At 33.1% G+C, this 26,099-nt stretch overlaps 3 protein-coding genes across 3 annotated transcripts; 1 reads left to right on the forward strand and 2 right to left on the reverse strand.

Annotated features, from left to right (window-relative positions):
- Positions 1-1,323: 1,323 nt before the first annotated feature.
- On the forward strand, positions 1,324-3,725 carry LOC106762985. Its single transcript, XM_014647130.2, has 2 exons — positions 1,324-2,936; positions 3,284-3,725. Exons 1-2 carry the CDS (start codon positions 1,750-1,752, stop codon positions 3,531-3,533), a joined length of 1,437 nt encoding a protein of 478 aa, XP_014502616.1. The 5' UTR covers positions 1,324-1,749; the 3' UTR covers positions 3,534-3,725.
- A 297-nt stretch (positions 3,726-4,022) lies between these two features.
- On the reverse strand, positions 4,023-8,571 carry LOC106765199 (glycosyltransferase family 64 protein C4). Its single transcript, XM_014649731.2, has 5 exons — positions 7,801-8,571; positions 6,518-6,914; positions 5,694-5,857; positions 5,511-5,581; positions 4,023-4,430 (listed from the first exon to the last, which is right to left on the reverse strand). The coding sequence occupies exons 1-5, from the start codon at positions 8,001-8,003 to the stop codon at positions 4,270-4,272; spliced, it is 996 nt and encodes a 331-aa protein (XP_014505217.1). The 5' UTR covers positions 8,004-8,571; the 3' UTR covers positions 4,023-4,269.
- An 8,513-nt stretch (positions 8,572-17,084) lies between these two features.
- On the reverse strand, positions 17,085-21,525 carry LOC106764016. Its single transcript, XM_014648213.2, has 2 exons — positions 21,414-21,525; positions 17,085-18,078 (listed from the first exon to the last, which is right to left on the reverse strand). The coding sequence occupies exon 2, from the start codon at positions 17,977-17,979 to the stop codon at positions 17,377-17,379; it is 603 nt and encodes a 200-aa protein (XP_014503699.1). The 5' UTR covers positions 17,980-18,078; positions 21,414-21,525; the 3' UTR covers positions 17,085-17,376.
- Positions 21,526-26,099: the final 4,574 nt, after the last annotated feature.

Genomic DNA, 26,099 nt, shown 5'->3' on the forward strand with positions numbered 1-26,099 from the left:
CATTCATTTATCCTTTGGACAAAACCATTTTTCAAATATCCATTTATTTTGTTTTTTTCTTTCTTTCTCTGTTACGAATATAATAAAGATGGTAGAACAAGCAACTATGCCTGTTATACCATAATAGAACTATGTAATTAGTCCTCATACTTTATTTCATAAATTACTTTGTTAAGAGATGTGGGAATCTGAGTTTAAAATATATATACACTGCAGTAAAAATTTACGTTTCTATTAACATTATTTAATGTGACAAATAATCAATCTTTTAAATATACTATATTACTATTTGACTCTCAAAAAGATTGTATAAATATCTGTAAACATATTTATGATCGATTAAAAATTTTCAACCATTCGTAGGAATAATAATTTTAAGAATTTAGAATTTTCATAATTGAAAAAAAAAATCATTTCTATCAAAACTCCTAAATTAAAAAAAAATCCATTATAAGATTTATTTTCTTAACTTTAACAAACAACATTTGATCAAATAATTAAAAATTTATAATAAAATAAAACTGCTTGATGAAATTTTAAGTAACATGTTTTTTATTGTTTAATGTTTGATCAATAATTCACTTAATTAATTAGTGACTAAACTTTTCAACATCAAAAGTAACGTATAGAAGTATCTTTTTTTTTTTTCTTTTAAGTTTTTGGCATTATTAAAAGGCTTCACATGATTAAACACCATACACGATCCTTTAATAGAAAGGATACTGTGTGAAGATTTTCTTTTTGTTGCATAATATCTCTAACATAAATTTTATTCAAAATTAGCAAAAACTTAGACTAAATATTTAATTGCTTATATAGTTAAAATGTTAATTTAAAATTATTGATTAAATTAAAATAATTCTATGAGATTTAGAAAAAAGTTTGAAAATTTAAAAAACATAAAAAATTTAAGAAAAATAATGCTTTGACACACTTAACTTTTTTATATTCATTTGACACTGCTCTTTCTTATTTTTTACTCTTTTTTTTTGAAAAAATACAAAATTTTATATTTTTATGATCATTTCATCTTTTTACTCTGTGTCAAATGAATATAAAAATATCTTCATGATTAATCTATCAAATTATATAACGCCTAAACATGAGCAATCGGTGATCCAAAAGCACTTTTTAGTGGTGCCAAAAGTGATCCATTGCGTATGACTCGCATAGCAATTTGGGTCACAAAACGAACCATTCAAGCAGAAAGACCATAATCCACCAATCAATAAATATCCTACAAAATCCGTTGAAAAATAATATTTAAAAAACAAAGAAAAATATCTTGAAACTTTATCTCTTTGCCACGTTAATCAGGCCCCACGTGTTATCCACTTCTTTCTTTTTTCTTCAGCATTCATCATGAAGCCCCCCTATCAAACTCTTAACTTTTTCAGTAAATTTAGTTCCTCTTCTGTTGACATCTGTTCTCTTCTCTGTTGGTTTTTCATATACAACACTCGATTCTCCAACTCCCATGATTCAATTTCTTTCATTTTTCTCCTTAATTACTCCTCTCTGAATTGCATACCCACCCTTTTTTATTTGATCATTATTATTTTTACCCGTTTCAGTTTTACAATGATTTTTGTGATCTGATTGTGTTGTCGATACAGAAAACAAGAAACTTTTTGGGGTGGTTTTGATTGATTCTATTTGGGTTTATTCAATTATGATTGTCTTTTAGGTGTTTTTTTTTTCCTGTTATTCATTGTTTGTGTGATCCTTGGAAGAACTTGGTGATCGAGCATGGCTTCTAGAGTCTCTTCCAATCTGAAATGTTGGCACTTCAGGACTCCTTATTATTGTGATTCATGGAAGACGCCTTCTTCTTCTACGCCACTGAGGCGTGTCACCGAGAGGAACAATGTTATGCCATGTGGGTTGGTCTATAGGTCAAGGAAATCGAGGGTGCAAAGAGGGAAACCGGTTTTCTCTGCACTTTTTGATGACTTTCACCAAGAGGAAATGGTGAATCTGGTTCAGATTGGTTGTTGTGATGAAAATGGTAATGAAATTGCTTGTGCTGTCTCTGATATTGCCCCAAACAAACAACTCAAAAATGTCTCGGGCAGAGGTTCTTCTGAGGAGTTTAGGACAATGGAGCCTGAAGTTTTGGAGCCTTCTCTTTTGGGAATCCAGCCTGAGCCACCTAGCTGGCCGGAGAGGGATGAGATTTTGAGACTGAGCTTTGAGAGGAAAGTGAACAGTGTGGAAATTCCTTTGTCCATTAGGATGATCAAGAAGAAGCTACAATTGGAGGAGGGTTTCAAAGAAGCTGGTGAGTTGACTGAATTACCTAACTGTTGTATGAAAAAGGCATTCTCCTCTATGATGTTTATCATGCATGAGCTTCAAAGTCAGGCCTTGCAAACAAGGGAGACTCTGTGTGGTGAAGACTTAGAAAGTGTCATGGCCAAGCTAGGGAGAGAAATGGATGCTTCGTTTGTTTGGCTCTTCCAACAGGTTTTCTGGAAGACTCCAAATCTGGTCGTCGATTTGATGGTCCTCTTAGCTAACTTCTTGGTGTTCTCAATGAATGAAGACACTGTCAAAGCAATCATTCCTTCCATGATCACAGAGGCTGTATCCTTGACAAACAACGAGAGTAAAGTACAACGTTTACTAGACAGTACTGATGATGATGAAGGTGAGCATGTGAAGCAAGAGTTGTCAGAGGAGGAGGAAATGCTGTGGAATTCCTTGCAAGAGGAAGCTGCAATTTTGCAAAAGGAACTGAGGAGTGAGGTTTTGGACCACGAGACAAGGGAGCAGTTTGTGGCCCCAGTGTCCGTGGAGCTTGAAGGAGATCATTATGAGGAATATATCAAAACTGAGCTTTATTACAAAATGCATTTGCTCCGGACACCTCACTGTTCCCTTCTGCTGTCTAACTATGCACACTTTCTATTACTTGTTCTTCATGACATTGATAGGTGAGTTCTCAACTTTGTGATCAAATCTGTTTGTTACTTGACGATGCTGCATTCTTTAGCTATCATTTTCATGAGTGGGAAAGAGAAAGAGAATAAGAGGAAAATCAAATCTTGTTGCTTGTTTATTCTCTATGCAGAGAAGAGTGCTTAATTTATGGTTTAAGTGAACTCATTTGAGTCTTTATGAAGATTTATTTTGGTTTAGAATGGATTGAAGTGACATTTTGCAGTATTGACATAAAAATGACAAATGTATCTTGAAGTTTCTCTCTTAGGCTATTTTATTTCTATTTTTGATCTATATTATTATTATTATTATTTTGAATACATTTTTAATTGATTTTCAGGGCAGAAGAGTACTACAAGCGTTCGGTGTTGGTCGAAACACCGGAGGCCGAGGCATTCATTCGGTATGCTGATTTCTTGTTGATGATAAGAAAGGATGTTTGGGCAGCAGAACTGAGATATCTGCAAGCATTGGAAGCAGATCCTGGCAACAGTTACTATTTATCAAAGTACGCCAATTTCCTTTGGAACACCGGTGGACAAGATACTAATAGTTTTCCTATAGAAGAATTGGACAACTTACAGCTATGACAGTGTTCATACGATTCATTACAGCTATGACGTTGTTCATATGATTCATCATGGCTGAGTAGTGGTACTTTTTGCTAGAATGATTGTTGTTAATGCGGTTTTTTTTTTTTTTCTTTTCCGCTGTTGTAAAATACTGTTATGATGTTTGAGAACTCGAGAACTTGAACAACAATTTCTCCATCACAATTTCAACTTTCTTGTTTGTAGTGATTTTATATTCGTTTGTGGGAATTATTTAGTAATTCTATAATTTGAGATGGAATTATATTAATAAATGCGAAAAGTAATATGGTGTTAATTAATAATTACGGTTAATTATGAATCCCATTTTCCAATATTCTTCCAACACAATAACGTTATCAATTGGGCAACTTGACTATTAATATAAATTCAAAATCTCTTCTCTGAACCTAGCTACTTCCCACCGCTCACGTTAAAATCTGTATCTTAGATACAGCTTCATCAACCGGTTGCAATAAACCTTAATAATGTTGTAGAATCAAACTCTTAATATTATGAGAAAAAATCACCACAGGATGCTGCCTTGTATTACTTAACAATAATACAAGAAATTAACCTAAGGAATTTGATCAATTCGTGGCAAAACACGTGAATTGTGTATACGATCCAATATAATACAAGATCTGTGAGACTAACGAGAATGGAGTAACTCAACTAGCAACTAATTGACGAAAGTGGAACTTCTAAAAACCGTAAAGAAATCAAAATTCCAGCGTCACCAAAACCAGATATTGCGGCTATCGACGGCCTTAACTGAAGTAGATACCAAGGGCATCCGCCCATACACGGTAGCAAATCTGTTGACGCACTCTGTTCTTCTTTCACTGTGACCTCCCAAACTACTGATTCCAGTCGATCCAATCTCAAATATTTTACCTGTTACAAAAATTAACAAATCGATCAAACTAATATTTGTATATGTCAAAACTGTCGTTTAAACATAATGAGTGCATTTTCCAATTTTATATTAACCGTAATGAACTTCACAGCACAAAACCAATTATTAGCATCAAACTTTACAATCAGCTACTAAAGACTGTGCCTATTATTAACCCCGTAAACAGCAGTGTACTGGCCAGTGGCTTGATAATAATACAAAATATGTCACAAAACACAAGCACCATCACGAGTTTAAGTGTCAAACGAAGAATGAATCGTCAAACTGTTTCAGTGATCACCGAGGGAAATTAAATATCTAAGCTTGCACCGCTTAATTTCGCTGATATAGAAGGCCCTAAAATTCCATACTTGAACTTCTCGGTTCCATACTGAAATAATAAATGTTCTAATAAGTTGGAGATAGTTTCCATCTCAATTCTAGCTGGGCTAACCTTGCTGTATTTAGATGCAGTATGCATTGTACACTGTAAATCCACTGTCTACCATATAACTCGCACAGGGACAAGCGACACGGAGTAAAGGACTAATTTCACAAAAAGAAAAAAGACTTAAATACGGCTGTTCTCTTTTGCTAATGATATACCTCTTTATGTATGCTATCAAGATATCAGTTACCATCATATGCAAGAAAGAGAGGAAAGAGGAAATACCTCTAAATCAACACAGAACACTAGTAGTAGTTCTAGCATCAATAAGTAGCAAAATGCCAAAAAACTCTTTTCTTGTGCAATTTTGGCAGAATAAAGATATGCGCGCATCATTTATTGGCTCCCCATCCTCAACTTAATCACACAAATGTCAGAAAGGGGATGAATCCCTATACAACGGAAGTTCGTCACTAAAAGGACCATTTGCGGGAAAACAAGGGCACTATGCACTTTGAGCTAGTTATCGAACTTTTGAATTAAGCAACCAAAATAGAAAAATAATAATCCATGTGATTCCTATGCAATGGTTATAGAATGTAGAGTAGTTTAGTTCTTAAGTGTCTTCATCAGTACAAGAAGAAGAAAAAAAACTCAAAATCAAACAATTTGTTTGATATGAATCAATTACCTTTAACCCAGACGGGAGGTGCACCAGTAGCATTTGCAACAAGAAAAGACATTGCAATATCTTCACAATTCCTGGTAAATAAATTCAATTATTGAGTAAAGAATTAAGAAAAGGTGGAACCAAGGTTGAGAGATTGAAATCTGATTAAAAAGGTGACGAATAATTATTTATCCAGGGAAAAACCTGTTCTTGGTTACATATTCTCTAATTGATGATGGCATCTCGTTTGTATAAATGTTGAAATACTTTTTGTGAAAGAACGCTGCCTTGGAGAGCACCATGCTATATGTACCCGTCCACCACACAGACCACCATCCACCATAGCTAAATTTGTTGTCATCATCTTTCTGCGAGCAAATGGAATAACTTGAAACATTACCCTGAGAATTTTTTTCATATTTTTCCAGTCACGGCACTGAAGTCGTGACTAGAATCTTGCAGGTTTAAGGATCAAACATTACGGCAATCAATAAGGTTCACTTCAATTTTAAAGATGCATCAAACAAAGACTATAAGGATGGATAAAGATTAATAGACGAAATTCCTTCTTACATGACAGAAACTGAGCTTTCTTTCCGTTTAAATTAGATACTCATGAAGACAAATATAACAGGCCTCAAAAGTTCAAAATAAAAATCCCTATTTGAAAGTAAATTACACAAGATATCCAAAATGTGTTCTTTTTGCTGTTTCAATGTCAGTGGGATGTCCCTCTCAAAATTGAAATGGATCTTCACACTCTAAACCCTAAACCATATTTTCACCAAGGTGTGCCTTCTATATTTTGCAAAACAGCATTTTGGAAAATAAATGTTACGAGTAATCAATGCAGTTAAGCATGAAAGTTAAAATACAAATTGTTGACTTGCTCCACGCCTCCATTCAAAATTAGTCATACACCTCCTCTCATGTTTGAGCACCAAAAGCAAAGGCCAAAAACATATTATGCGGGCAAAATTAACAGGGATAGTGAACAATGATTCGATAAAAAGAAAAGAAAATCATACCAATGAATCCATCCAATGGACACGAGGTACAAATCCAACCATCGTATCAGGCGCACTTTGCCAAACGTCAAATGCAAACTCCACTGAAGAGCAAGGAAATATGACATCGTCATCAATAGAAAAGACAGCATCTGTCTCCAAATCCTTTATTTCTTTAAATCTATTGTTCAAGCTGTCTTCCTTGTTGATGTCAAACCTCAATTTCACTTGTCGTCCATCTTTAGGCTTGGACTTTACAACGTGGTGCAGAAATTTTAAAAGAATATCCGAAGGAGGATTGGGTTCACTCCACACAATATGTACTGATTCAAGACGCGGACATGATGAATAATGCTTGATGGACTGCTTTAGCAGATCATATCTCTTCCACGTGTTCATCACGATAGAATACCCTCTCCTGTGAACAAAAACATTAAACGACAATGAGTCTATGATATCACAAGCAACATAAGCTCATCAGCCTTAAGACAACAACATTTAGTATGAAAAAACCAATCCCCAGACCAAATTTCACGAACATATTTATCAAAAACATATGATTAAGGCGGTTGGAGTTCTCCTGAGCTAGGTTCTAGGTTAATAATAAAAATTCTAAAGCACCAAACCCCAAATCCTATTACATTCACTCGATTTTCAGTTCAATATAATTTGGTGGCTTAGAAAAACTCATAAAAAAAGTGATGAACCTAGTAATATAAAAAATCCCATACAGTACATGGTTAACAACCCAAATTCCATTACATATCTATATCTTCATCACTTGACGACAAAACACAAGAAATGAATAAAGTGTAAACGATATTAATAGTAGTAGTGACATCAGGAAGAAATTTCCCAAACACCAACTTCTAAGATCCCAAGTCACAAAAAATATTCATCTCTCTAATTTGCAAAAATTCCCTCAGAAGAACACCCAATCATTTTAATAGCTTGCATCCAAAACGACGATAGCTTCGCCCTCCTATGCTCTTTCCAAAATTAACCTACCAAATAAAACCTACAGACACTCGTATCCCTTTCTTTATGTTGTTTTCCCACAAATACAGGTACAGGAAAACGACGAATACAAATACAACGGAATCTGATAAGCCAACACGTATATGGAAATCAAAGAAATGAAAACAAACTTTTCCGAAAAAAAAAAAAGAAAATCCGTTGCCAAAAACGAAGCGATCTTAATCGTTTAATTTAACTTCTGGAATTCTCCGTATTAAGAAATAAGATTTTTTTTGGAAATAAATTAATGAAGTGAGGAGGAGATAAAGGAAGGAAAGAATAAGAACCTGGAATCGGAGGAGCGAGGGGGAAGAGGCGTTTGGTTGTTCCATACTACGAAGGAAGAAGCGCTCGTAGAGAAGGCAAGAAGCGTGAGGGCGACGCAGCAACAGAGGAGAAGCTTGATCTTGACTGATTTAACAGTGGAGATCGCGAGTAGACGGAACCGCTGCTCTGTCCGACGGTTCCAACCGCAGCAGCTCCCTCTCATCACCGCCGCAAGGAATGCGTGCAGCCGAGGCGAAGATCTCTCGGAGAGTCAGCGGCCCGGCTCAGCCGCGAGGCATCCGGTGGCGGAAGCGAAGGAGTGAAAAAAATTGAACGGATAGTGTTATGCGTGCGGTCGGATTGGCTCCGACGTGTGAAAGTGAAAGCTTAATGTTGTAGCTTACTGATCGTTGGGCGTTGTCGTTGTGTGCCTCTGTCTCAGTCGCAGATCACATTGACAGGAATTGATGCCAGAAATAAAACGAAGAGAAGCTTAATAGAATATAACGAGAGAAAATGGGAGAGAGAAAGAAAGAGAGATTCGTTATTTTCTTTATCTTTATTTTTATTTTTATTATTCTCATTGGTTGGCTTCCGACATGGTATTTTTATTTTCAATCGCTTCACTCACGAACATTAGTCAGGTGCTGCGTGCCACGTGGACATTTCTTAACCGGTGGATTGATCGGACCGCCATCTCCTGGCGTCTGAGAGGGGTGGTTCTGCGTCCCTTCACACATTGATTTACACGCGCAAGATGGATGATGATGATGATAACGGCATGTGATTGAGTTGAATAAACGTGTCCAACAAAACTTCGTTGCGGTGGCTTTGGAAATTCTTCATTTGACTTATATAACTGCGATTCTGTTCATCGTTACTAACTACCTATTTTGTTTCCTACTTATTAAATTCAATTTTAGCTCTTGAATGGTATAATTAAGCTAAATAATTAAATCATAATAATCAACCAGTGTTACATCAGTTTAAGGTCTTGATAACTTGAATGGATTTAGAGAGGATAATTAATAGAAGTTTAATGTTTTGTTCACTTGAGAATCGATTTAGGAAGAGTAATTGAGAGAATTTGAAGGTTTTGAAAATAATTTACTTTTGTTGTTTATTTGAATAGATTTGGAAGTAAGTAAGAGTAAATTTTGAAGTAAAATTAGTAAGAATCAGTATAAGATTTAATTTACGTGACAGATTAAAAAATTTACCTTCAAATTCACTCTCACTTACCTTCAAATCTATTCAAATAAACAATAAAAAAAATTACTTTTAAATAGTTTCAATTACTCTCTTCCAAATTCACGAAATTTATCTTAAATTACATGATGATCCTATCGTAATGTTTTCCGTTTTTATGAGTATTTATGGCAAGTGTTAGTAAGGATTAAATAATGACTCATTTGGGTCAACGTTTTGGTTTGAAGTAGAGTTTGTTTATTTGTTATGTTATTAATAGAAGGCAGACGAACTTAGTGTTGTTTGAAGGATTGGTGGAAGAAAATTCAAAGTTGGAGGAATGGATATAAATAAAATGGAAACACGGAGTTCAAAAAGAAAAACAAAAGAAGAAGCTTCATTGGATGCTACTAGGGTTGGTGGCACCATTACCATTTGTATAATATAATATCTTTAGATTTCAGATGGACCATTTATAATAATATTTTCAGATGATCATTTATAACAAATTTGGTTTGATTACCGTACCCTATACCTATTATTCGATTGGATTAATGTATCATAATTTGCATTTGACCATTTTTGTCAATTATATTGCGTATAGCCATGAAAATAACCCCTTGGTCTTGTTTTTTTTTCTAAATATTTTGCAATAATTAATATAAATATATCTGAATTGACTTTTCCCTTTAGAGAAAATTTGAAAAGAGGAACTTCTTCGTTTTACTTTTTCTCTATGATTGCTCGTTTAAAGAATATTCCATAATTTTGTGATTTTATAAATTAATTTTAGACGATTAAAATTTTCTTTGACAAACACAAATAGTACTAATAAGATGTGTGATATGATAAAGAAATACAAATACGGTAAATAGTTAATTATTACGTGCTTCGAAAAGTTGGATGTCCATAATTGCTTCACTTCATCTCTTGATTTTAATGTAAATAAAAGTTTGGCAATTATTGAAGTTTGGACATGTGGATGATAATGTAAGCTGCTCCAGACAACGATTGATAATCATCCCATTTCTTTTAAAAATCATATATTTAACAAAAGTTATTTTCTCAATAAATTTGTTTATGTCATTATTCATTTAAGATAGTAAGATAGTTCTGTTTTGTGGACCAGTTCTTGTTTATGTTGATTAAACCTCTTCCTCACAACACTTATTTATTTCCATTCTATCACTTAAGTTTTTAGTTTTCAATATTAAGTTTTTTTTTTTTTTGGGACATCTCTTTATAAAAAGAGGACTTTTTTTAAAGTATAGTGAGTAATTCAAGTAAATATTTATTTGCTGTTGGTACAATTTTAAAAGGTTTCTTACTAATTGAGGTATCTATGTGTATATAAACTTATATTTGTCTCTTTTTTTATCCGATGTGGAACTTTGTTTGTACTCCAACAAAGTAGACGACAATAACAACTTTCCTCGCTCTTATTTTGAAGTGTAGAAGTAAAATGACATGATCTATTTTGTCCTTATTCTGGGGTACATACCACTAGTTCTTTAGACTCAAACTTGCATGAGTGATGGAAATAAGGAGCCTGAGAGAACAAGAATGACATGGTATGTCTCGTCGCTAAGTTGAGGTATAGACCACTAGTTCTTTTAGCTCAAACTTTATGCGGTGGAAGTGAAGAGTCCAAGAGAGCGAGGTGGCTGATTGCGTCTCAAGACGAGAAACATAGATCCTAAGATGACACCCAATAGTCTCACATGCTTTGGATTTAAGACCAACAAAAGTTTACATGCAGAAAATGCCTTTAACGTCACATGTATATCGTCCAACCACCGAAAGTCCAACGTTAAAAATGATCAATGACAGTTTCGTAAATAAAAAAAACTATTTAGATATCGGCTATGGAGGTGCCTCGATGTCTAAATACATACACACGTCAGCCCCTCTAGTGGTTTTTCGCGCTCAACATCAGTTAGTGACGCTCAACACCCATAGACGTCGGTGAGGGTAACATCTGATGTGTCATATGACGTCTGCTGTATGTAGAACCGATGTCTCATATGATGTCAAAGGTGTAACATCTTACGTCTATTGACGTCCCTTGCAGGACCCGACGTCCAATTAACGTCACCCAATATGACGTAAGTGAGAGATTAGACGGCAAAAGCCCAAATTAACATATGTTAAAAACCTTTTCTACAATAATGTTAAATACTCATTAATTGAAACACGACCTATCTTTTAGGATTGTTTTAATTTATTTTTAATATATTCTTAAAGAAATTTAACTTTACAAAATTCAAACGTTAAGAATCTCATCTAAATAGTTTTAAGATTGCATCAAGTAGTTTTAACTTTTGTAAACTGAATTAGATATGATTTTACATAAAATTTGGAGTGTTTAAAACATGATACACATCTACTTTTAAAGGTTTACATTATGTCTAAATTACTTTTCTTATTTGCTACATATACAAATCTCCAAATAGATTTTCTACATTTAAGCAATTAATTTGAAATCCTTTAAAACTGATTTGTAAAACTACAATAAAACAGGTTTTCTAAATTATCTTATTGCAGAAAAATTGATATGTACTTTTATTGCACAATGAATTTTGTTAATGTTACCGTATAATGGATTCTATCATAGTTCGATATCAAACTTTACGAGTTCCTAGAGTCAAATTCAATTCTTAAGCATGAAGAAATTCAGAAGCAGAGAGATTATACATATAACATCAACATCAAGGATGACAACAATGTGTGTCACGTGTCACTTTGTTATTTTTTAAATTTTAAATTTTACTTTTTTAACATTTTTTCTTAATTTAATAAAAAGTTGTCTACATGTCAAGTAAATATAGTGTCACGTGCCAATGTTAGTGCTCATGTCAAGACCGTGTTAGTGCCATGTGTCAAGTGAGTATTACTGCCATTGTTAGGATCTTTTATTTAATTCAGTCTCAATTTTTGTTAATTTTGTTCAATTCAATATTCGTTACATGTAGAAAAAATCAAACATCCTTTTTGCTGGGGCAGAGGTAATAATCCATATAGACGTTAAATGTTATCTATGTTAAATTTTCATTTTTTGTTAATGAAATTAGTTAATTGAATGAGTTTTACGCTTTATTACATTAAGATTTTTTGAATTATCTAAACATCTTATTCCTTTTTCCTTACCTATTATTTCATCGTAATTACTTACACTACCATTTTTTTTTCTTTGATTAGGTTAAGAATTCTCATTTTTAAGCATTTGTTTCTAGTGTCCATTAATTTATGTATTGTGTAATTATTAAAAACTTCAGGATGGTGTCATTACTGCATGGAGAGAAAGCACTAAAGCTAAGTCTCCTTTTGAATTGGTTGAATCACTGATCGGTCATACTAAATCCGTGGTTTGCCTAAGTGTTGGACGTAATATGTTGTACTCAGGATCCATGGACCAAAGCATAAAGGTATGTCTATAGTGAGTTGATTTTGAAATATTATTTTTTTCCCTTATATCATGTCAACTTTCCTTGAATTATAAAGTGATCAATTCAATTGTCATTCACTGCCCAAATCTTGTTACCCTTCTTTCTTCAGGCTTGGGACATGGATACATTACAATGTATAATGACACTCAATGAGCATACTGGTGTAGTCACATTCCTTCTTTGTTGGGAGTATTATTCGTTCTCAAGTTCATCTGACGGCACAATTAAAATCTGGGAATACAAGGAAGTGGGAACTAATTTGACTCTGGTATATACACACAAGGAGAAAAGTGTAAGATGTCTAATCATTTGTTTGTATTTTTCTTATAAAACAATCTAACAATAGTCTTGAAGAAGTTGGTCAATTCTCAAAATTCATATTGTTATTATACAGGGTATTATATCACTATTTGGGATGCATGATGCAAATGGCAAGCCAATATTGTTTTCCTCTTGTACAGACAATTTAGTTTGCATGTACGAATTACTATCGTTAGTAAACTTGAGTCATATATATTTTTATACTACTACATTTTACTTGTTGAATATTACTACATATCTTAACCATGCCCTTTTCCTATATAGATTTTCAGAGAGAGGTCGTTTATTTGCTAAGAAAAATATTGAATCATTTGAATTAGGCACTGATGGAGGACTCTTCTTCACTGGAGATGGGACTGGTTTGCTTAAGATATGGAAATGGAATGAGTTACCTAAGGTGACACATCAAATTAAGATGTTTTCTATATTCCTCAAACGTGAAGCTTTCTTTTGTTACCAAAGTACATTGCGTTCTTCATTCTTATGCATGCCATCTTGTCTGACATCTCACATCATTAGTACAGTTACATAGTTTATCCATTGCATTTTTTTTCATAACACTTGTTTAATTGGAAATTCATCATCTTAACTCTAAGTTCCAAGTTTGTCACTGATATTTTCTTAGCACGTTGTTGATATTTGTTTCGTGACCATGATTATTTGTTGGGAAACTTCACACACTACACATGTAGTTTTGACACCATGACACTTAAGGAAGATAGTTTTTTTAGCTAATATACTTAAATAAGAAATGAAATATTTTCTGTTATGTTTCTATGGTGACATTCACTGCATTTGGTTATTGGAGAATTGTTTGTCAATTGCAAAAAATAAAAAATAAAAAATTGACACCCCTTTGAGACTATATGTTACTGGAAGAGAGACACTCATTTGAGACCAAGTGCAAAGCATTAGGTTACTGGAGAATTATCTGTCAGTTAAATAAAAAATAAAAAATAAAGTTAGAATTTTCTCTTAGTAAATTGGCACTCCTTTAAGACCAAGTGTGGCAAGTGCAAAGCATCTGAGTGGAAGATTCATGCTTAGTTGGCAGGTAAGTGCCTTCTAGGCCAGAGAAACCTAAGAGAAAATATTTTATAAATAAAAAGTAAAGTTATAAAAATAATCTATCTTAATGTCTTGTGTCTTACCTTGACTAATCATTGCACTCAAGGATCCAACAAGTTAATTATTGTTCAAAAAACATTGTGAAATGTGTGCTTTACCATTTCTCCCTCTCGATTATGTCTACGCCTTCACCTTTATCTTCACAGGATCTAGGTGCAACAATGACTGGATTTGGATCACATGTCGTCTGATGAGTCAATATTTTACACCATTAACTTAGTTTTTCGCGCCGAATTGTGTTGATGATTTGCGCTTAATTCTTAGTTATTGTGTCATTTTCACCATTTGGGCTTAATTAGACCAATAATTCACATTTTAGTTAATTTGAATTATTTGAGCTTAATTATTCCTATTTCTATTTTCAGGGCAATTTTGGAACTATACTTTGGGACTTTTGGAAGAGCACCAAGCAATTAAAGAATTTCCACAAGACAAATTAGATTTAATCTAGCTTAGCTTAGTGATTTAGATTTTGTTAATGAAGTTTTGTAATAATTGGGCTAATTTTGTAGAATAGCCAAAAGCCCAATAGAAAAAAAAAAAAGAGATGACTTGTCTTTAGGGTTTGGGTGGACCCCACCCTAAATTTTTGGTGACACATACATGGCCCTAGGGATCTGAGCCGTCACTGACGGGACTGGAAAAAGAAGTTCGTTTTTCTTCTTGTTTTATGCTTATGAACGTTTTCTGGAAATGGTGAAGGTTCACAGTTTTTGGTTTCATGGATAATGATGAGCATACTTTGGTTTCCCTTTCTTTTTCTTGCAAGTGTCATTATCTATGTTGAATGAAGTTGAATATTTTTGTTTGCTACTGGAACATTGTTTGAATAGGATTGGAAAGGGAAGCCGTCACTTTGCAATTTGAAGGGGGTCTCGGTATTTTCATTGGGCACACATTCTTTTGCTGGTGATATACATGTGAAAAGATGAAGCATATTTTCTATTGAGTTTATCACTGTTCCGATGTTGATTGATGGGAGGCAATGAGAATGAGCTCACGGTTCTTTAGGTAGTTGAATGAGAAAAGCACATTTTTTTTCCCTTTACTTTTCACTGTGTGCAAGGGCTGAAGCTTTTATTTTGAGGTTATTATTGAATGGCACGGTACAATCAATTGCCAAGGTCTCTTTACTCTACTTGTCACACGTTTATTAGGTGAGAAATTGTAATAGTGAAGGCTGGAAATAATTTTACGTGACTGAAGCTAGTTGTGCTGTATGGTGATTAAATGTGGGGAATTCTTCAGTTTTTATTAAGTGAAAAGTGGAGTAGATGAAACTTTTGGAGATGGGACGTTGCTGCTGGAATAGGGGGCACTGTTCACGTGGATTAAGCTTGCTTGCATTCAATTCTATTTGATTATTTGGAAGTGAAGTGGGTCCAGAGCTTTATTTCTTGGGAGCTTAAAATTGGAGTAAGCATTGCAATTGTAACATCTTAGGAAGCCACGCATGCTGCAAGGAATTAGTTAGGTTTATGGAAGCATTTATTTTAATTGGAAAAGGCATGGCTGCCAGCTTCTGTTGCCACGGCATTCCAGAATTTTTGAAGAAGCAATTCAATTAATTAAGGAATGAATGAAGTGGTACAGCAACCTTGGGTGCAGCGTTTCACAAAAATTGGGGAGAGAGGTCCGGCAGCTTTCTAGCAAGGAGAGTAGGTAGAGTTAGGTAGCTTGGTGTCCTTTGTGAGGTGACTTTTGGAAGCAAAATTCTTGTTGGTGGGGTACACGGTTATTGCAGCAGAGGTGTCTTTGATGAAGCTCAAATTTTTCTTTAATGTTTAATTGGAGAAACACACTTCTTTCCAAGAATTGGAAGTCTCGGTAAGGGTGCATCCACGTGTGGGATAATTGCCTTTGTTGGAAGCAATTTAACTTTGTTAATTGGGATTCTTACTTGGAGTAAATGAGATGGAATTGAACCATAGTGTGTCACGGCCAGAGGTTGATTTTTTGGGCCAATTGCAATTTCAATTTCTTAGTAGAGGTAAGTGAGGTCAAGTGAGTTGGAAAAAAAATATATGTCGTTTAATTTCTTTAGCTTTAAATTAGTTTGCATTGTAGGATTAGTTGTTTTTAATTTCTTTAATTTAGTTTTGCATTTAATTTAACTGTGTTTAGATAATTGTTTGTTCTAGTATTTGGTTTAGCATTTTCACTCTCTGGACTCGTTTTTAAAAAAATAACTGCAACCAGACCAGAGCTCCAAATTCTACGTTTTATATATCAAATGAAAGATAATTGAGTCTACTTTCCAGGAAAAAAAACCTCATCTCATTTAGAGCTCTGTAGAAAAAGTTATGGTTAAAACATTGAGCAAAGGTCAGAGCTGCCTAGTCCCAGCGTGAAATTTCGTTTTTACTGTTTTAATTTCATTTTAATTTTTCTGCATCCACAAACAACATTTCAAAACCCCCCCACTGTGTTAGACTCGATTCCTGAACTGCAGTTGGTCCTTGAGAGACGACCTAGGGGTCACTCCCTAGTTTATACTGCACTTTAAATGCACATCAAATTTGATTGGGCGGCGACACCCATCATCGTCCAACCACTACATGATTGATGAAGCTCACTCTTGTCATCCAATTTTTTACAAGTTGAACTTAATTTCACTGCATCACAAAAATGAAGAAAAGTAGAAGTTGAGACAAACTTGAAGAAAAAGACAAAATGCAAGTTATTTAAGTTTGTAATACTTATATGCATGTTAAAAAATGATTTACAAACATGTGAAAATATTGTACATTATGTAAATAAAATTAGTCCCTACTTATTACTTAACTAAAAATCCAATGCTTATTACCATCTAGTATATTTACTTATTACTTAACTAAAAATCCAATGCTTATTACCATCTAGTATATTTCCATATTACTTGTGACTAAGATCCACCAAATAATTTTGAAGCCGAGAAAACTAAAAAAGCAAATAAGAAAATGGGGAACTTAAGAGAATGTATACAAGCAAATGGTAATGATCCATGCATTTTACTGACAGAAATCGATCCATCAGTTTTTAAATTCTTTTAAACTTAAAAGCATGTCATTTTATAAAATAAAAAGACCTAAGTACAACTTTTTTTTTTTTATAAAATCATGAATCCAAACATCTAGTTAACTATTATAAAGATTCCTTAAAAAAATATTATGCATATGGTGGAATCGCATTGATCAACATGGTATTTGAAAAGAAGAATAAAGAAATCCAAATCTGCATGGTGAAGTCAAAAGGAAGTGATTCGCTTTAAACTAAACCAACATTGGAATTGACCGTTTATTTTGAGGGAAGAATGGCGCTGACATTTTATATGAATGAGGAACAACACTAAGAAAAGCCAGAAGGCCTTTCTGCTATAGTTCTGTATCCTTCACATTGCTAATAATCATTTTAGAGTGTATTGATCCTTACGAATGATGCTGGTAATACAAGTTCAGCCAAGGTTGTGCTTCTTGGAGTTCCAGGGACACTGTTATTTCCAACAATAACTAATTAAGCATCTCCCATATACATTCAATCCTCATTTGTATCATTGTCAGATAGAACCGATTGCTCAAATTCAGCATCCATAATAATCCCATCCATAAGATGCACAACAATCTCTTTTTTTCTAACATCTACTATTTCTGATCGAATCCTGTTAACAACAAGCATTTCGTCGATGTCTTTTGAAATGTACAAGGGAAACCCGGATAACGAATCATAGTTCACAAGCTCACCCAATTTCACATTAGAGGAAAGAAGTGCACGAGGGACAGTTGAAAATCCCAATATACGAGTCAAAATCGCATAAGTATCATTAAACCTGTCCGATTTCAAAGAATCGTTCACTAACAGACACAGATCTCGCTTAAACGCTTCCTCGGACGGAACAAACACAATAAAAACAAGATCTTGAGGCAATATGTCAATCATCATTTCTCCAAACTTGCCCAAGTTGCCATCTTGAAGGGAAACTTTTCTGGATCTCGTTATTGGGTAAAACCCCATTGCACTTTCCTTTGTTGGGGCGTCTGGAAGCTTGAGAACAATCATGGTCACGATTAAAAAACAACAGACACACACCAACATGCTTACAAGAGCAATTGAATGTTTCAAAGCTTGACGCCTCCTCATTTTGATAAAACTCAAGATCCCAATAGTTGAATAGTTGCTATTCTGAAAATCAAGATCTTAACTTTTGAACTTGATCAACAAAATCCAGCACCTGAGTATCTAAACAAGAAAAGGAGAGTCAATGTTGAAGGGTCATAATAAACGAAACTAAACAAAGTACAATATCCATTAATAAGTGAATCTTTAAGGGATTAAAAACTACTGGGAACTCAATTGAAGTCAAATGATCAATTGATAATTTGAAATTAAAGTCTTTTAAAGGGTAATTTATATATACTTTTAGGAGTATTAGGCATTACGAGCTGTTTCTTCTTTCATTATTTCATTTTCTTCTTTTACTTTTACTTTAACTAAACTGTTTATGCAAATATTCCTTCGAGAAAACACGGATCACTTAAATAGCTTGCTTTCAGAAAAACGATAGCTAACCCTCAGGTTCACCCCCCCTATGCTCTTTCCAAAATTAATCTAGCAAATAGAACCTACACACACATCCTTTTCTTTATGTTATTTTCCACATATATGTAGGAAACATGAAATTGGAAAATGACAAATACAAATAAAACAGGATCTGAATGCCTAGATTAAATGCAAAAAAATAACCTTCCTTACATTTTTCACTCGAACGGTCAATTTTTGAGTTTCGTCTCACTATTTTTGCTTATTCTCAATTTAGTTCCACCTTAGTAAAACCGAACATGTGGTGTGGAGTTCATTAATGGGATAGAAAGGGATATATAATAAAAAAAGAGAGACAGAGTGCTCTAATTAAAAGTTTTCATACTTCTTGACTATAACACTTTGACACCATCGTGGGATTTAGTGAAACCTTTTCTCATGCCAATTTTTTTCAAGGAAATCCTACTCCAACATTAGGTAATGACAAAATCACATTTTCAATTCCTTTGTAGTACAAGATTGGTTAATAAAAGATGATATAAAGTAAATTTTGTAATTTGTGTTATGTGCATATTTTTTATGCATACATCATGTCTCTCTAATTTTTACTTGGAAGCCATGCGTAAGAGTTATCACGGAGAAACCATTCTAAGAACTTAGGATATATGTCTAATGAGACAACCAACCATTGTGAGAACTCTTTCTGGAATCATTGTGAGAGCTCTCTCACTAAGCTAATGAGAGCTTTCTCATCGAGTAATAGTAGGAAAGAAATCAATTATTTGTTTAAGAAAATATAATGACAGACAAAATTCTAACATATATTAAAGATTAGTTTTATTGCTCGAGAGATTGTATGGTAAGAAATATGATTTCGAATTACCAACTTTAAAGCAAGTCTTCTCTCTTAAATACTAAGTCTATCTATCGGTTCATATTTGTAGAAAGTGGTCTGATAACAATGTAATCACTTATTCGAAATAATGACAAGTATTTTTTCTAGTTTTATGAAAGGTTTTTAATTACAAATATCTTATTAATTATGACAAGTATTTATCTTTACGAAAGATTTTTAATTATAAAGATATCTTATCAACTGGAAAAATGTTCTTTCAGACTTTTATCTAGTCTTATCTTTATCTAGTTTTATAGTATGAACAATTTTAACTTTGGGGCTATACCGTGTTAGACCCATTTCCCACTAGCATATTCTTGACCGCGTGGGAGATCACATAAATACGGAATAAGCAATAATGAAATTATAGCATTTATGTCAAATCGTGACGGGACGATAATCCAAAAAACGGACAAGTTTGGAAAAGAGATTTGGAGTCGTTATCATAATTTATTAGGGAAAACTACGGAAAAACCATAAAGAAAACGGTCTACGAAAACCAGATTCTAGGTTCAGGAGTCGGTTACGCGTAGGGAAAGTATTAACATCTTGTCCGAAGACAGTACCTTTAATTAAATACGTGAATGTGATGTAGTTTTCAAAATGTTTAACTATCCAAAAAAAAACACTCTAAGGAAACAAACGATATTGTTTAGCCTACATATTCTCATTCAGAATGAGAAATCAGGATTACGTAGTTCTTTTGAAATTATGTTTGAATAATTGTTTGAAAAAATTATTTTTGAAAATTGATTGGAAATTTGTTTGGGTTTTTAGGAAGTAAACATAACAAGGACTGACCTTACTCTTACATATCTCCACTCTAGGTGGAGAATCAACGATCACATAGTTTTAGCAGAAAAAATTGTTTGTTTGTTTAAATTAAGAACTGACCTTGTTTAACTTTTAAAACATATTTTTGTATTTTTATTTTGTAGTTTCTATGTATTTTCCATGTGTTATTATATATTCCTAAAAATGTAAACATTTAAAATAAAAAGATGATTGAAAATTAAGAAAAGGCCCAAAATGTTATTGGAGAGGTTAAAAAAAAGGCTGCATAGAGAAAAAGAAAAAGACAAAAACAAAAACAGAACCAAAGTTGCCAATGGGCTCGAGACTCGACTAAGAAAAGGAAAAAAAGAAAAAGGAGAAAATGGGGGTGCCAGGATGGAAAACAGGGATGCCCAACCCATTTTTTTTGCAGAAACGAAATAGGCTTGAGCCCAAGCTAAAGGAAAAGGGATTGTGGTGCACGTATGAGAAACGGGGGTGTGAATGGGAAGTGGGTGCGCAGAAGAAGAGAGTTTTTGCTTCTTAGTTTTTTTAAAAACAATAAAACGGATCAGAAACTTAGGCCCAAGGCCTTTTTCGCTCCTAAGCTCAGGAAACCCTTAGGGGTTCTCACATATTCCACCATTCAGAACCTCACACACAAAGACTGACCTAGAGGATAGCCTCTTCCTCCGAGCGAAAAAACCTAGAAGCACCCACTTGCACTTCGCCTTCTTCTATCAACCGGCCGCCGCGAGCCGCAGTTCACGGCTTAGCCAGCAACGACGCGCGCCGCCGGAGCTATCGTCACCTGGCTGCCACCGTATCAACCGCCACAAGCCGCTGTCCACCGCTCAAAATTCTCTCTTCTCCTTCTCTTCGCGCGAGGGAAAATGACTCCCTGGGACGCGTACTCCTCGTCACTGGCGAGACCAGCCGCCGCCTCTTCCGGAACTGGCCGCCGCGAGTCGCAGGCCAGAGCGCCGCCGGCCGCAACGTCAAAGTCCTCCTCTTCCTTTCTGCGTTAGAGAGAAACCCTCCAGCTCCTCCACTGCAAACTTTCCGAGTTGAAGATAGCGAATCGCAATGTTTTGGTGTGGCCAGATTGGAGTTCGAATCGAAGAGATTGGGTTGAGGATGAAAAGAACACCAACTGTGTTTAGGACAATGAATCTGTGTTTGGGTACATACCCATTTTTCCTCATTTGTAGTTTATGTTTCTACTAACTAGTGGTTGTTATTCTTCTTGAACTGAATTTTGAGTAAGGACAGATATAATAGGATGTAATGGAGAGAAGTGATGATATTGATTCACATACGCAGATAAAGGCAAGTGAGACTAGGAAACTAAGATAGGAAGACTTACCGTCGTAGCTCAAGAAATTTTCTTCTTAGCTCTCTCACATTGTGCTTTCGCTATGTTGCCAGTGATGAATCCGGGCAAATGATGCCAGATAATGGTTGGTGTTGGAGGTGAAGAATTGAGAGTGAAAGGGAACCGTGATTCAGGTTAGGATGTTGGGATGGGTTTTGTCTGATGGGAAAATTGCTGAGAAGTTCTCTGTTGACTGACTAGAGGAGTTGAGAGTAGTGTCCCCTGGGATGAATGACGCCTGCCATAACTTGAAGATCTCTTTTGTTTCTTCCGCTCTCTCTCTCTCTCTCTCTCTCTCTCTTTTTTCCCTTTTACAGGCTAATCCCATTAAAAGCACAGTAACATTTGCACCCAAAAAGGGTGATAGCATGCAAAAAGAAAAGGAAGGCAGAGTTGACCTTTCTTTTTGTAATTGTTCCATTTTTGTTTTTTTTTTGTTTGTTTTTTTTTCTTTTCTAGAATGTTTAATAAATAAATTAAGTAAAAGAAGATAAATAATAAAAAACTAAGGTACAAATAGAATAAAATAAACTCTCTAAATAAACAGAAAATTAAAATAACAAAATAAAAGTAAAATAACAAAAATTAAAAATGAAACAGAATAATAGAATAAAATACAATAATTCAATAACAGAATAAAATAACTTAAAATAAAATTAGAATAAAAATAATATAAAACAAAATAAAGAAAAATAGAATACAATAAAATAAACAAGGTATGATGGGTAATGAGTTTAGGACAAAAGAAGGAGGTATTGTATAAATAGTATTCTATTAAGTTATCTGAGTAGTTTTTGAGTATTATTTTGTAAAGTTTTGGACCATTGGTAAGAAGAGAGGATAGACCTCTGTTGTTATTGTTTTTGTTTATAGTTACAGCGATTATATACTGGCGTGAGTGAGTATTGCGAGAAAAGTTAAGGTTCTAATTCAGAAACTTAACAGTTTATGTCTTAGATATATAAAATTGAGTCTTCTCTTTAATGGATGATCTTCTAAACTATCAAACCCCAAATTCTATTACATTCACTCGATTTTCAGTTCAATATTGTTTGGTGAGTTAAAAAACTCATAAAAGAATGACGAACCTCCTCATATAAACCATAAGTACATGGTTCTTAACCTAAACTCCATTCAATATCTAATATCTTATAGCTTGACAACAAAACACAGGCAATGAATAAAGTCTAAAGGATAGAAATAGTAATAGTGACACCAAGAACAGATTTCCCAAACATCAACTTCAAAGATCCCGAGACCAAAAAAAACCATTAATCCTTCTAACATTGAAAAAATTCTTTCAGAACAACACCGATCATTTAAATAGCTTGCATCCAAAGCCACGATTGCTTCACCCTCCTAATTTATTTCCAAAATTAACCTCGCAACAAAATCTATACACGTACATATATCTCTTTCTTTTTTATTTTATTTTTTACGCAAAATGCAGGAAATAGGAAAACAACGAATTCAAACAAAACCGAATTTGAGAAGCCAACACACGTATGGAAGTCCCCGAGAAAAAAAACTTTTCCGAAAAAAAAAAGAAGGAAAATTCGTTGCTAAAAATGAAACAATCTTAATCATTTGGTCGAAGGAGTGAGTTATTATGGGTTTGCTTTTAGTACTACTCTAAAAAATCTCTTATTAATGGAGGTATGTATTGTGTATATAAACTCATGTCCGACCCTTCATTTATTCGATGTGAGACTTTGTTTCTATCCAAACATGGATTGGGTCTGACATGTGAAAGTGAAAGTTTAATGTTATAACATATTGATCTTTTGGGCCTTGTCCTTGTGTGCCTTTGTCTCAGTCACAAATTGTTGGGTCCGACGTGTGAAAGTAAAAGGGGTGTTGTTCCCTCCATCACCCCAAGTGCTCATCACCTCCCCATTATTTTCTTTTATTCCAAAAATATTATACATCTCTCATTGTTTTCTTTTATTCTAAAAATATCCTACACTTTCTTGTTATCCTTAGTAATCTTTCTTTTTCTTTCTTTGCATTAATGAAACATTTATCACTTCCACATAATTCTCAACAATCTTTCTTTTTCTCTCTCTTCATTAATGGAGCATCCACATGGCTTAGATTTGAACTTGTGATATATTGCAAAATATAAAATTGAAAGGAAAATTCAATATCAATGCTTCTACCATTTCCATTTTATAAACTTAAAAGTTAGATGCAAATACAAAATAATAAACATAATAATATTAATAGTAAATAATANTAATATATTATTATTATTATATACTAATTTTATAATGTCAAAAGAACTAAATAAATTTCAAATCTTTAACAAATAACTTTTCTTTTATATTTTAAGTATTTAATAATATTTTTATATTATTTATCTAATAAATTAAATACTTTATTCAAGTTATTCTTCACATGTTTAAATCTGAGCCATATGAATGCTCTATTAATGTGAAGAGATAAAGAGAAAGATGGTTAAGAATCATGAGGAGATTTACCGTATTTTTGTAATAAAAGAAAATAGTGAGAAGGTATAGAATATTTTTGGAATAAAGGAAAATAGTGAAGAAGTGCAGAAATACTTAGGAAGATGCAGGAACACTTGGAGTGACGGAGGAAGTAACACCCAAGTAAAAGAGAGATTATTAGTTTATTTATGTTTATTTTTATTTTTATTTATTTTTCATTGGTTGGGTTCCGACATGATATTTTTAGTTTTTAAATGGAATAATTAAATCATGCTAATTAACCACCGTTACATTATTTTAAGTAAAATTTATCTTAGATTACGTATTATAATATTCAAATTAAACTTATGATCTTATGTAACATAATAGTTTTATGCTATAATCTTAACATGCTATACTTTAAAAAGACTATTACAAATTTCTAAAATAAATTATACTTCTCTATCTTAAATTCAATATCAGCTATTTAAAGAATGATTTAAAATATGAGGGAATATAAATTAGGAGAAATATAAAATATAACAAAAACTAAAAGCAATTTTTTTGAAATTTGAAGGAATGGAAGATATTTTTTTATATAAAAATCAAAGTTAAACCTCATTGATTTTACGTGAACCAAACTACATTATAGAAAATCCTTTTCCATAATGTATTTCATCTTATTCCAGAAATTCTGATATGAAAATCTGATTTCAGAAATTCTATTTCAAATATTTTCTTTTAAAAATTTCAGAAAGTTTCTAAAATATGGTAAAATAGTCATTTCAAGAAATATAGTGGGATATGCAAAGAAGTTGTGGGGTGCAGAAATAAAAGCCTTTTATTTGGTTAGGTAAACAGTATTATTTCATATTGAGCCTTGAACTAAAAGCGTAATACGAGAATAACATGTTAAGAAGTTGGGTGCTTCCAATTTTACTTTTCTTTCTAATTTGACCCTTTTAGTACTAAGTGCTTAAGGTTGGGTGTTTCATCCTGTGTTTCCAACCATTTCACTCTATATCTTTAATTTTCATGAATGTCCTCTAATTTATTAACATTTTAATTACAGAGCTTAATGAGAATTTTTTAAAAAAATTTGGAAATGCATGTTGAACTCTTTGGAGGTGCAGATGAAATGTCCTCTAATATTTTCTTTTTCTACACTTTCGAACCTTTCTTTTTCTTTTTTCCATTTTATCCTTTTAATAATAACAAATTGTATTATGTAATTCAAGTGAACTAATTAGAGCAAGAAATGCGATTAATTCTTTTGAGGGTGTAATTGCTAGATTTAATACTTCGGTGAACTAATTAGAGCAAGAAAAAAAAATATATCTTGATTAGGTTTTTATAATTCACGAAAAATCATAATTTATTAGATTTTTATAATCATATTATGTATATTTTATGATAATTAAACTATTTAAATTTATAATTTTATATTAAATGTTTGTAAATTACTTGTCATTAAATAATTTAGTTTAAATGATTAATAAAAACGATAGTATTAATAATAACTTTCCTTTAAGATAAGCATACACATTAATGTGGATAATAGCAACGATACGATTGTATTAATAATGACTAAAAAATATATCATCTAACTTTCTTTTATATCTCATACGTTACATGAAATATTATAACTCAAATGGTAAACAAAACAAATAATGTTGAAGTTTAGAGATTGCCTTTTGAATATATTTATATTGTTTTTATCCCATAAAAGTGTCTTCATGAATATCTCGTAGTTATCATTGGACTAGTTGATTTTCCATAGGAGACTTTAGCCTTTTAGCATTAATATATTAAGAAAGACTAATGCCATAATGTTCTATCAATCCTAATCCTAATTATGTAATTTTAATATTTCTATAGAATAATAGACATGTTTTAACGGTGGTCCTAATATCATATTAGAAGTGAGTTTTAAAGCTAATTCAATTTTTACAAAATAGATTTATAAAATGAAATTTATAACAATTTCTATATTATGAATTGGTTTTATCTCTAGTCGATGAAAATTTCAACACTTTAATAAATAAATAAATTTCAAGAAAAGACAAGTTTTAAGTATTTTTCAAGCAAAAGAGTAACCCTCAAATAACGGGTAAACGAAGCACTAAATGATCAAGGCTAGGAAAAATGTTAATGCAAAATGTAGAATATCTATTGCTGAAGTAACAAGAAAATAATAATATGCTGACGACTGCAAGGAAATTCTTTTTCTTTTGCTTTCACTTAAAGG

This window comes from Vigna radiata, chromosome 6 (genome assembly GCF_000741045.1).
Source record: "Vigna radiata var. radiata cultivar VC1973A chromosome 6, Vradiata_ver6, whole genome shotgun sequence".
NCBI lineage: Eukaryota > Viridiplantae > Streptophyta > Magnoliopsida > Fabales > Fabaceae > Vigna > Vigna radiata.

What these genes read in the sequence shown, in the direction of transcription:
- LOC106762985 (XM_014647130.2), top strand. Translation starts at nt 1,750, where the DNA reads ATGGCTTCTAGAGTCTCTTCCAATCTGAAATGTTGGCACTTCAGGACT. An exon ending in GTTCTTCATGACATTGATAG is followed by an intron (nt 2,937 to 3,283) that starts GTGAGTTCTCAA and finishes ATTGATTTTCAG; the next exon opens with GGCAGAAGAGTACTACAAGC.
- LOC106765199 (XM_014649731.2), bottom strand. Translation starts at nt 8,003, where the DNA reads ATGAGAGGGAGCTGCTGCGGTTGGAACCGTCGGACAGAGCAGCGGTTC. An exon ending in CCTCGCTCCTCCGATTCCAG is followed by an intron (nt 6,915 to 7,800) that starts GTTCTTATTCTT and finishes TTTTGTTCACAG; the next exon opens with GAGAGGGTATTCTATCGTGA. An exon ending in TCCATTGGATGGATTCATTG is followed by an intron (nt 5,858 to 6,517) that starts GTATGATTTTCT and finishes ATTTGCTCGCAG; the next exon opens with AAAGATGATGACAACAAATT.
- LOC106764016 (XM_014648213.2), bottom strand. Translation starts at nt 17,979, where the DNA reads ATGAGGAGGCGTCAAGCTTTGAAACATTCAATTGCTCTTGTAAGCATG.